General features: G+C 33.9%; 1 protein-coding gene across 2 annotated transcripts in view; it reads right to left on the bottom strand.

The window, feature by feature from the left end:
• Gulp1 (GULP, engulfment adaptor PTB domain containing 1) overlaps nt 1-13,004 on the bottom strand; it is a 240,301-nt gene that overhangs the window by 85,147 nt on the left and 142,150 nt on the right. For both annotated transcript variants that reach the window (XM_013027918.1, XM_013027924.1), the window contains exons 3-4: nt 7,548-7,622; nt 2,836-2,897 (exon numbers count right to left, since the gene is read on the bottom strand). In XM_013027918.1, the coding sequence (XP_012883372.1) occupies nt 2,836-2,897; nt 7,548-7,575 (90 nt within the window). In that variant the 5' untranslated portion in view covers nt 7,576-7,622. The remainder of the gene's footprint in view (nt 1-2,835; nt 2,898-7,547; nt 7,623-13,004) is intronic.

Raw genomic sequence — 13,004 nt, 5'->3', positions numbered from 1 at the left:
AAGGAGGAGGCTGCAATGCTTGGTAAGAAATGTACGCATTATCCTGCCCATGTAATTGTAACCCCTCTGTACAGTATGTTCACAAATAAAATTAAATTTAAAAAAACAATAAAACTTCAGCAACTATGCATTACATATAATAGCATTTAGTACATAAATGACTTCGTATATATAAACATCTATATATATATATATACACATATATATGTATACAGATACATACATAGATGTATATACATGTATATACATACACTTACATTGACATATATACACACATATCTATTTATTCCCAAATGTGAAACACACACTTTGGTAAGTCCTGTGAAAAATAAACCATGAGTCAATAACTGCTAATATTTTCTGTGTAGCTACTTCGCTAAAAATAACTCTACTGAGAAATTACTATTATCATCATCATCCCTATTTATGGATGAATACACAGATACAGAAAAGCTAAGTGATCTGCTGAAAGACACACAGATGAAAGTGTTACAGTTAGGACACAAACCCAGGAAATCGACTTCTAGAGTATAATTTCCCTGTGTTAAATAACTCCTGTGAATAAAGACTTGGCTTTTCATGTGGCATACACACCAATGACAACTATAGAACATCTTCAAAATAACTCTATGGAAAGTCAATCTACAAAGAAGAAAATTCAGGTAAATACATTCTTAAAGTTTTAGTATGACTTGTTATACAAATGACATATATTACTACTATATATAAGGCCACCTTAAAATGGACCTCAGTCTAAGAAGGTGTTTCTGTACCCTCTGCTTTATATAAGATGAATTATAGGCATGCTCATGTGAATTAGCACAAGCAATTTATCCACATGAACGAACAGACTTCCATTGATACCCTAACCTGCAGAGTTAAAGTTAATAATAATTCTAATGATCATATAACCTTCCAATGTTTTAGAAACCAATTTTTCAAAAGGGTTCATTTCAATTACATAAAAACAAATAACCTTGGGTGGTTCACTTGAAGGATGTAATATAAAATTCTCTTATGATCGTCAGAACCTGCACATGTACACCTCCAAATAATAACAGGGGGGTTGGGTCATAAGTGGGTCATAAGTGGGTCTTAGAGCATTTGCCTGTCTTAGTAAGCCACTGGTTTCAAACCTCATCATCATAAAGTAGTAGTAGTAGTAGTAATAGTAGTAGTAGAAGTAGTAGTAATAGTAGTAGCTATTGATTTTTCTCTATATAGATTTCATATAGTTGATTAAAAGCTCAAATGAAGGGTGCGGGAGCTAGGGGGGGAGGATGTGAAGATGGGAAGGGATGGGGAGGGGAAACAAAGGAGGAGGCAACAATGTTGATAAGAAATGTACTCATTATCTTGCCCATGTAATTGTAATCCCTCTGTACAGTATTTTCACAGTAAAAAAAATTTAAAAAGCTCAAATGAAGAATATCTATGGATAATATGAACTTACTTTGACTGAATTTTTCATAGTAAATATGACAATCTCCATGTTAATTTTTACAGGGAAGCAAATGAGCTCTACAATAATTTCAACAATATTAGTTAGAGAAAGAAAATATTTTAGAGCATTTTTTTTCCTGTGCAGTCAACAACAACAACAAAAGTGTAGTCACTATATTCTTCAACTCTCACTGCTGAGCAACAGCACTGGAAGAATTTCTCCTATGTTAGTCCCCACTGATTCAGATATAGACAACCGTTGCAAAGGTTCCCAAAGAAACATTATTGATTATCTGCTCCAAAAATGTTTCATTACTAGAAATAACTTCTAAATCAAATCAAATCAAATAGTTTACTAACGCATTAAACCCATCAGTTATTGTCCTAAGTGGTAAAATTTACTTTCTCCTTTATGCAGTCTCCAAAGTTCAACTGCTTAAACCTGATTCATACTCTAACTCAAGTTAAAATCTTTAATTCACTTTTGTTCTTTTCTTAATTGTGAAAATCATTTCAGGTTTGATACTCACTAACTAAAAGCTAGAACCTTTCTTTGAAATCCAGTAGATTGTAAATTTGTAAACTGTAGTTATTTGTTAGTAAAATTTCAGACAGCCAATTGAATCTTTAAGGGCCTGGGATATGAATGAATCTTTTACTTCTCAATTAAAATGTAGTAATCCTCAGAATAAAACAACAAAACTTTTCATTTCCTAATAATTTCATTTGTTTATTCTATTGGGTACCCAATACATTTATTAAAAACATTAATTCCTTTTGTTCTCATTTCCAGGTTAGTTTATACTTTTAATCTGGGCAATGCCACATTAGGATGGTTTTTTATGTTTTGTTTTGTGCTAGTCCTGGGGCTTGAAAACTCAGGGCCTGGACACTGTAACCTGAGCTTGTGTGCTCAAGGCTAATGCTCTACCATTTGAGCCACATCTCCATCTTTAGCTCTTTAGTAGATAATTGGATGTAAGAGTCTCACAGACTTTCTCTCCCAGACTGGATTCGAACTCTGATACTCAGATCTCAGCATCATGAGTGACCAGAATTATAGGCATGAGCTACTGGCAACATAAAGATGTTTTTAAAGAAAAGTAATTTTTTAGTTGTTTGATTTCCCACATGCAATGATATTACAAATTATTTAACAGCCAAACTCACTTTAGGAAAATAAATACAAGAAATACATGGCCTAAATAGAAATTAAACCTATATCATTTATTTGGAAAGAAAATGGCTTCCTGTGTCATGCAATTTGGAAGGGGGGTATTTGTTCACAAATAACCAATAAATGTGAATAAGAAACATTTCAAAGATCAACCATAATTAGTAGTAATAGTACAAGACAGTGAAATTAAGTCATACCATATAAACTATTTTTACCTTTGCATTATAAGGAATGTAATGTTTGGATAAAGCTTCAGGTGTGTGCATCCATGTTTTGTCTGCAAGAAGAAAAACAGGATTAAATTAAATTCCAGGTACCTGTGGTGTCACAAACATGGATTAACATTTGTAGGGATTCTAAAATGATGACAGCATTTCAGAGATCTTGCTAAATTTAGAATGAATAACTAGTTGAATACGAGAACAATGTAGCAAGAGAATGATTACAATCTTTTATCATAAAAATCTTCCACTTTTAATTTTTCAACATTTGATATTGAAGTTTTAAAATATAACAATATCAATCAGCTATGAGTAATATCAAATATACAATCTTATTTTACGATTAATGTTCTTAATTCTTAGAACAATTAAAAATAATCTAGTCTTTACTGTTTGTGAATTTCTTTAAGTTGTAAGACTCATGCATAATCATTTCGTACATATTTTTTCCAAAATTTTATATTAAGCAAACAACTATATTTGTATAAAGTTGAAATAAATCACTCCACTCTGTTAAAAAAAAAAGGAAAAACAATTTTAGGTTAATCTTTATGTATTTGTATAAAGCTGAAATAAATCGACTCTGTTAACAAAAAAAAGGAAAAATAATGTTAGGTTAATCTTTATGCCAAGTTTAGGGAAACTTACTATCAAGAGTTTTACATATAAATAATCTTAACTGCCATAATAGTTAATGCAAGACAACTTCCATAAAGTATTTGAAACAAGGGTAATTCAAAAGGAGGAATATTGAAAGTCACTATTGCATATTATTGATATTTTATTTGTATTTGTATTATTTATATTTTCACTCATTTTTAAATTTTTATTTATATCTTTCAAATAACTTCCCAAGCATTTTGTTGAATAGCCAAATTGATTTTTTTTTGAAATTACATTTGTTTTTGGTTAAGACTTCTTAAAATTCACATGTATTTTGTTTCTGACAGTGAAGTTTTAATATGCATTTTATTTTTTTAGAAAAAACATTATTATAAGTAGACTAAGGTACATTTTGCATAACAATAATAAATATAGATTCAAGGAAATTTATTTTAAAACATTATAAACAGAACTATTTGACATAATTAAAATATTATTTTCAAACTGGAGGACACATACACAGACAAATGATAAACACCCCTGCAATGAAACTTGTTTATATGATATAGTACAATACTCATAAGAATTTCAAAGATGGGCTGGAAAGGTGGCTCAGTGGTAGAGCGCTTGCCTTGTATGCCTGAGGCCCTGGGTTCGATTCCTCAGCACCACATAAGCAAAAAGCCGGCAGTGGCACTGTGGCTCAAGTGGTAGAGCGCTAGCCTTGAGCTGAAGAGCTGAGGGACAGCGCCCAGGCCCAGAGTTCAGGCCCCACGACTGGATCCCCCCCAAAAAAAGAAAAAAAAAAGAATTTCAAAGATGAAGCACAAAGGTTCAATACTATTGGTCTATCTCTACCTTTGGATTAAATAGATGACAGTGATACCTGGGTGAAATATTTTTAAAACAATCCATTCAAATCTCCAAAATTGACAATGTTTTTAATGTCCAAAATTGACAATGTTTTTAATGTGTTAAAAATTCATTTTTCATATAAATTTCCATTTCAACAATGATTTGCAATGAACAGAAATGTGATTAATACAGGAATAATTTGGTTTAGATTTGGGAGATATCATTATTTTTGTAATAAAAGCACCTAATTATTTTTATAATGAAAGCACCTACTTTGAATATATTAAGTTTAAAACTAAATGCTGTAGGATGCATTGGAACAGTTATCCAAAGTATTCATTAAAATAAATAATTCATAAATATTCAATTTTAACTGCTCTATAATTCATTCATCAGCATGGCAATGCAAAAAAATCAAAGTGAAGCTAGGTGCATATTTGCTGCATTTATTTACTTGTTAAATAAATATTGTTCTATGCATTTTACTAAATGGCTTATTTATATATAAGTGTAATAGAGTTTAGTACTTTGAGATTCAAAGAGAGCATTAACATGAAAAATGTGTAAAACAAATGTAATAACTACAGTTCAATCAGTGATTATAATGTTAGAGTAACTGTTAATTAGCTTTTCAAAACAGCTCAAAATGATGCAACTCTGATCTAATTCAGTCTTTTTCATAATTTGAGCAACTCTAACATCATTACCATTTGCAAAGAAAATTAGTGAGATATCAGCCTAATTCAGAGATGTATTTTGTAAAAGAAAACAAGTGTGTTTAGACACAAGATACACATCTTTTTCCCTTAGACTTCAGAGGCATTTAGTATGGTTGTATTGGCTGACCAATTACACTGAACTTCTCTAACATAAGAAATGAGCTTTTACTGAAGCCATTATACTTTGTTTAGATACTATGCATATTATATATTGATACTAGTTGTTTCAAATGACGTTTGAATTATATACTATTGTCTTGGAATATGATTATAGCTCCAGATGTTATGAATTTTTTCCTAAAATTCCATTTTCTCATAAAATTCCATTTTCAGGCGCCAGTAATCCACATCTGTAATCCTAGCTAATTGGAGGTTGAAATCTGAAGGATTCTGGTTTGATGCCAGTGTGGGTAGAGAAGTCTATGAAGCTCTATCTCCAAAATAACCAGCAAAGAGCCAGGCCAGAGGCATGGCTCAAGTGCTATAACACCAACCAAGCAAGTATAAAGCCCTTAGTTCAAACTCTGGTACCAGAAAAACAAAATCACTTTTCCCATCTCAAAGTAAAACCCTGTGAAACAGTGCTGTTAGTTAATACCAGGAATAGAATCTAAAAACAAACTAAAATCAGGACTGAATAACAAAGTTAAGGTAGAACTTCAGGTACTAAGTTCTAACTTGGTTGAAACAAAGTGTTGGTCAATAATTTCTTGATTAGAAGATTATATCTCAAAAATAAGATTGGGTCAAGAAAAAAAATAATGAAGTAAATAAGGAAATAACTGTATCTTCTTCTTGGTTGTCCACATCAATCCAATTTTCCCTATGGCTGGACTCCTAATGGACAAAACAAGACAAACTCGTAATTGCTGGTTATTCATATTACTGCCAGCCCTTGGGATTTTGCCAGTGAAAAGCTAATCTGATTTGAGTTGTAATGTAAAGCATTTATTACTTTACTAAAACTACTGCAGTAGAACATAGAATAGTTTCTATACTTTGCTATTACTAAAAGGAATAAAATAGAACACCATTTTACTTTTGAAAAATAATTGAAATCCAAAGCAAGTTATGGATTACAAACAATGTCTTTTTACTTCCCTTTGCTCAGAAGAATAGCAAAATACATTGTTAGCTTCACAGGCTTGAAACGTGCCTTAAAGGTCACATTGCCTAAATTCCTACTGAATACATGAGTCTTCTGTACCACATCCAAATGTTTGAACACTTAGGGACAAAAATTTTACATGACTCTATTGGAATATTTTTTCCTACATTAAATCAATGACCTTATAATTTATACCTATTTGTCCTTTATTAAACAAAGTCCCATGGGGACTGAAAGACAGGCCTCATCATGCACCAAGAGTTCTTAACTGCACTTCCTGTTCTATAGTCAAAATGCTGAGGTTATTCCAACCGTTCTACTGGATATATTACAATGTGTTCTTTAACCTTTGACACCGCTTAAAGAGAACACACTATTCTTGAATGCTTGAAGTAGATGGGAACATGCTGATCTCTGGTTTTGGACTGTTCATTATTGTTTAAAAAAAATGAATGGCAATATTTGATTATCACAGTATTGACTGTATTAGTAAGCCATTTTTTTGCCCACATTGCACTTAATATTCACTTAAGTTGTGACAATATAGGAATAATAATAAAAATTATGGTTTGGCAATTTACACTAAGTGTATAATATAGAATATGACCTAATTGGTCATCGCTCCTCACATCTGCAATCCTGCCCTATGAGTCATCTCTTCCTGCTTTCAATCATGTATGACTATGACTAACAGTATTTAAATATTCTATCCAAATTCATTGATTTGTGTTAAGTAGGAGAGCAATCCTGTGTTTGCCACTAGAGAACCCCCGCAGAATGAATGGAAACATTATTTGAAATTCTTTGGACTTTTAGGAAATTGTGAAATATTTCTTTGCTATGAATGTGCCATGAACTGTTTTGTCAAAGGCCATATTTTCCTGTCCTTAAAACAATAACACATAGCTACCTACCTGTTTATTTTATTTACTTCCTGGTGATTAGACTACATTAAGCTTATTTCTCTTTAAACTTCCACCTAAATATTAACAGTAAATTCATTTTGATTTTATTATCAAATCATCTTTCCTCAATCTTCCAATATTATTCAATAATGCATAAAGTATACAAACATTATACACACATGTACACAAAGGCAAATTAATTTATATACAGCAACTTTGCATATAATAAGAAATAAGTATTATAAGGCTAAGTTAAAGTTAGAAGTAGGTTTCAGATCATTTTATTCTTTGCAGTTTCATAACATACCAAAAAACTGCCAAGAACATACTATCATACATATGTTGTAAACTAAGTGCATATACTCTTCCACAGACAAAGATTGTCAGGTAATATTTGCAAACTTGCGTTTCTCCAACATCATTTTCTTGAGCTTATAGTTTAATTACAGGAAGAAATGATTTCTTAATAGCTTTATTTTATTTTCAAAGCAATACTGATTTGATGAGGTCTCTTACCTTTCTTCCTGCTGAAAGCACGGTTCATGATGAGGTTGCACCAAGTACGTTCTCAGTTTGATCACAGTTTATAGCCTATAAAAAGGACAAAATGTTAAAATAAATGAAAGCCTGTTTACCAATGTCTTTATGTTAATAAAAATGTTTATAAAGATTCAGGTTTTCTTTTTCTGGTGCTGTACTCTAATATACATAGGGAACCAATGAAATAATTTTATAGGTTTAACAAGCAGAGGTAGCTTTGTTGTTGCTCTAGAAAATAAATTTCCTATAAGGTCCACTCCTGGATGGTGAGCAGACCCCTTCTCCCAGCAAAGTCTCCACCCAGTACCTGCGTTACCTAGGCAACTGGGACACCTGGAAGAGGTCACATCTGCATCTGCTGAGGTCACATCTGAATTAGATGTGGCCTCACCTTTCTCCGCCCATACCCTAGATAAGGCCTAGCCCAGGCCCAGACGCTCTTTTTTCTCAGGTCTCTTTTCCAGGTCTTTCCCAGGCCTTTCCCTGCCTCATGGAGGGCCAAGATGGCCTAGTGCCAGCCGGAATGATGAATAAACCTACCCCTTACCTGAATACCACATGCATGGTATGGTTGTTACTCGGCTACCTCTTTTTAAAAACCTAACATTTCCTTCAACTGGCATTTTATAACCTTTCACTTTTATTATTTTCTAGAAGAACTAGTAGTGAGGCATATTTCAAGACAACTCAAAAAATTTTTTAGAATTAAAATGATTTTTTTTTGTTCTTTCAGTAACTTACAGTTTCTAACTTTTCAGGATTAATGTAATCATGTTAAGAATTATCTGTTTAGGGGGCTGGGAAGGTGGCTCAGTGGTAGAGCGCTTGCCTTGAATGCATGAGGCCCTGGGTTCTATTCCCCAGCACCACATAAGCAAAAAGAAAAAAAAGCCAGAAGTGGTGCTGTGGCTCAAGTGATAGAGTGCTAGCCTTGAGCTGAAGAGCTGAGGGACAGCGCCCAGGCCCAGAGTTCAGATCCCATAGCCGGACCCCCCCCAAAAAAAGAATTATCTGTTTAGGCAAGGCACCAGTGTCTCATGCCTATCATCCTAGCTACTCAGAAGGCTGAAGTCTGAGGATCATGGTTTGAAGCCAGCTCAGGAAGGAAAGTCATCTCCAATAAACTCAAAAAATATCTGGTGCTGGGCTCAAGTGCTGAACAAAAGAAGAGAAGCTCAGGGATAGCCGTCCAGGCCCAAAATTCAAGCCCCAGGAGCAGGAAAAAAAAAATCTACTTTTATCATAATCTAGAAACCTGATACAAAAAGATTCAAAAGAAGTTCATCTGTTTCATTAAAGAACCAAGTTTTGTGGGCCTCCATATTTAGTCAACAAATCTTACCCACTGTTCACCAGGGGTTCCAGTTAAAGACCACAGGGGTTCCAAAAAAGACCACAAAGGATACATAATTCAGCAAGCCTTCTCTCATGCCACCCCTGGAGTCAGATTGTCACTTCCTGCTCAAACACCATGATTATTTTATCAAGTCTTTTATATTCTCTCTCTCCTGTCTTTCTTACTCTTGTCTTTCTCTCTACTCTCTCTCCTTTTGGTGATTCTGAAATTTGAATCCAGCAATTATTTGGCTTGCTTACTCACCTAGTACTCTACCACCAAAGCCATACCTACAGACTGATACTCATTGGCTATTTTAAAGATAGATTCTCATAGACTTGTCTGCTAGGGCTGACCTCAAAACTGTAATCCTAGGAAATGTACTCATTACCTTGCTCATGTAACTGCAACCCTACTGTACAATATTTTTACAATAAAAAAGTACAAAAAACACTGCAATCCTCTGGATCTCATCTCCTGTGTAGTTGGTATTACAGGTAGGAGTCAACAACATCCAACTCAAGTTGCTTATTCTTAAACATGGAGACCAATATAAGAAGCCAAAGTTCCCAGATCACTCTCATCGCTCAGACTCTGACCTCAATACACTGCATTCTAAAATATAATCATTCATCTTCCTAATCATTGGGAGACATTTTTGTGTCATTTGGCCTTCATAGTAAATGAATAATTATCTATCTATCTATCTATCTATCTATCTATCTATCTATCTATCTATCTATCTATCTATCTATCTATCTATCTTAGTTTCATTTGTTATTCATGGTAAATCGTTATCAAAGCCAGTAGCTTATGCTTGTAATCCTACTCAGAAGGCTGAGATCTGTGGACAATGGTTTGCAGGCAGCCTATGCAAAAAAAATCTGTGAAACTCTCATTTCAAAAAAACAAAACAGCCGGGCGCTGGTGGCTCACGCCTGTAATCCTAGATACTCAGGAGGCTGAGATCTGAGGATCGCGATTCAAAGCCAGCCCGGGCAGGAGAGACGGTGAGACCCCTATCTCCAATAAACCACCAGAAAACCGGAAGTGGCACTGTAGCTCAAGTGGTAGAGCGCTCGCCTTGAGTTGAAGAGCTGAGGGACAGCGCCCAGGCCCAGAGTTCAAGCCCCATAACCGATCAAAAAAAAAAACAAAAACAAAACAAAACAAAATAAAAAACACCAAGAAAGCCAGAAGTGGAGCTGTGGCTCAGGAGTTCAGCACTAGCCTTGAACAAAAGAGCTAAGACATAGTATCCCTAGAACTGAGTTCTAGGCTCAGTATGGGCTCCAAAACCAAATAAATATATACATTTTTGTTTTCCTTGAAGATTCCCCCTACTCTGCTACAGAGAAAAATAAATCTAGTTGATGAAAAAACAAGCAAACAAAAAAGTAATTCCCCTTAAGTTCCTTTGAGAGAGTGGATACTTACTCCTTGTATGTATTATTCAATTCTACCAAGAAACAGTGTGCAACTAGGGAATTAAGAGGTATTGCATTTTTTAATGATAAGGATTAAAGCCAGAATAAAGGCTGTTATATACTAATTACTACTAGAAACAGGAGTAAAAGAATCAAACTACTTTCAAGCAACTTCAATAATTTCAAACTACTCAAGAATTTTTTGAGAATTTAAAAATTATTTAATGGAAAAATTCATCATTAAAAGCAATTCCAACAGTAACAAACAATCTGGCATTCAGATAAGTAGAAAAATACAGTCAATAAGAAGAAAAAAGATTAATGAAACTCTCAGAAATGGCAAAGAAGATAGTCGAAGTGAAAAGAAAGGCATTTCTGTACAGCTAAGGGATGGATTTAGGAGCAGTTTCTTAGAGATTTTAAACACACAGATTTTAAACACACACACACACACACACACACACACACGCCAAATTTCTAGTGAAATCAGTGACAGGTTAGAAAGTAGAAAGAAGAGTGAAACTAAAGACACAGCTAAAGCCAGGTGTCAGTGGCTCATGCCTGTAATCCTAGCTACTCAGGAGGCTGAGATCTGAGGATCACAGTTCAAAGCCAGCCCAGGAAGGAAAGTCCGTGAGACTCAGTCCTCCAATAAACCACCAGAAAACTGGAAGTGGTGCTGTGGCTCAAGTGGTAGAGCAGAAGAGTTGAGGGACAGCGCCCAGGCCTAGAGTTCAAGCCCCACGACCGACCAAAAAAAAAAAAAAAAAAAAGACAGAGATATAGAGATATAGAAATAAGACAAAATCTGACAGAGAGTAAAAAGCTACTAGAAAAGAAGAAAAGAAAGGATGGCTGTATGCTTACTGGCATCAGTTTTCCTTTGTTTTCTTGATAATGACCATTCTAACTAGGGTGGGGTGAAATTTCAATATTGATTGATTTGCATTTCTTTTATGGCCAGAAATATTTTCCTGTGGCTATTTTGACTTCTTCTGAGAAGACTTTCTTTAACTCATTAGCCAATTTTAATAGGGTTATTGATTTTTGGAGGATTTTTTTTCTTAATTCTGTGTATTCTGGATAATAGGCCAATTGACAATCTTCTTCCATTTGAGCTATATCCTTTGCTGTGCTGAAACATTTTAAGTTGATGCAGTCACACTTGTCAAGTCTTTCTTTGTTGTGCCTCTGTATCTTTACTCAGAAAGTTTCTACCTGTGCCCAAGAACCCAAATGTTTTCCATCCTCTGTCCTGTAATAGTTTCATGGTTTCATGTCTAACAATGAAGTCTAATTAATTTTGAACTGATACTCATGCATCCATTAGAATTATTTTGTACCATTTGTAAAGAAATTTAAAGACCTAGAAAAAATTATGTTAAGTGAAGTAAGGCTGAGAAACAAAGAATCCATATTTTCCTTAAATACACTGGGTGGTAGCAAGTGCATACAAATGTATTAATTGAAATACTATAGATTCAAGGGAGAAAAGTTTAAAAAAAATTAAAACATCAGGAAACGGGTACTTGAAAGGGGTGAGTTTGGCATCAAGGGGAAAGTCGTAGACAAAAGAGGAGAAGAGGGAGGAAATGCAGTGAAGAATCCAATGTATATTCTATAAAATGAATATGGGCTGGGTAGGGGAAGGATGGGTGAGAATACTGGAAGTGGTGACATTGATCAAGATATATTTTATTAATAAGCTGCTTTGTTACATGGTGATTCTTTTGTACAACTACTTAAAGTTAATTTTTTAAAAACTGAAGAAAAGAAAAGATGGGAGGATGGAGAGAGAAAAAGAATAAGAGGGACGGATATATCACTAAATAATGGGAAAACTTGACATAATTGAACAGTTGCTGAAGGAGAAAGGAGAGGGAAGTGAGTATAATACTGTTGAAATAAAAGCTTTCCATATTTGATTAAAAATATACAAAGGGTGAACAAATGTAGCCCTGGCACTCATTAGACACTATGTTGATAATGAACTATACAACTTGTGGGTGGGGACAGGAGGGAAAAACTACGAGAGGGAAGGAAGAAGTGACATGGTTCAAAAGAAAAAAATGTACTAATTACCTAACTTATGAAACTGTAATCCCTCTACATATCACCTATACTAACAATAAAAAATATCACTTACCAAAAAAATCAGTAAGCCACAACTATAAAAGACAAGAAAATTACCCCAAGAAACAATAATGTGTCATAATTAAATAGGAGAAAACCTAAAAATAGTGAGAAAAGAACAAGTTAAGTCAAAGGAATGATAATTTGTATGTATGGAGAGAAAAATAAGAGTGATTTTTAAAGGCCAGTATTTTCTCTTAAAACACCATTATAAATGTAGGATGTTGAAAATATCAGTTAACAATTCAAATTCATTTCATGTCTATAATGCCCGGTTATGTCCAAATGCGTGAACAGAATATTTCAAAATAAACAAGGAAAATGTGTAATTCACAATTTATTCATAACTTATGAAAACAGTACTGTCCCATGACATTATACATGGTAACAGTAGACAAATCCCTTTATTCAGTCAGCAATGAGGATAAAAGAAACACTACTTTTACTTCTATACAGGAAGCTAAAACTGAGTAAAATAAAACTGCTTTTTTGTGAATGCACAGAAGACACAATGTTTCAATTTTCAAACCTTTTCCA

This window comes from Dipodomys ordii, unplaced genomic scaffold, assembly GCF_000151885.1.
Source record: "Dipodomys ordii isolate 6190 unplaced genomic scaffold, Dord_2.0 Scaffold5, whole genome shotgun sequence".
NCBI lineage: Eukaryota > Metazoa > Chordata > Mammalia > Rodentia > Heteromyidae > Dipodomys > Dipodomys ordii.
This window is presented reverse-complemented; position numbering and strand designations above follow the sequence as displayed.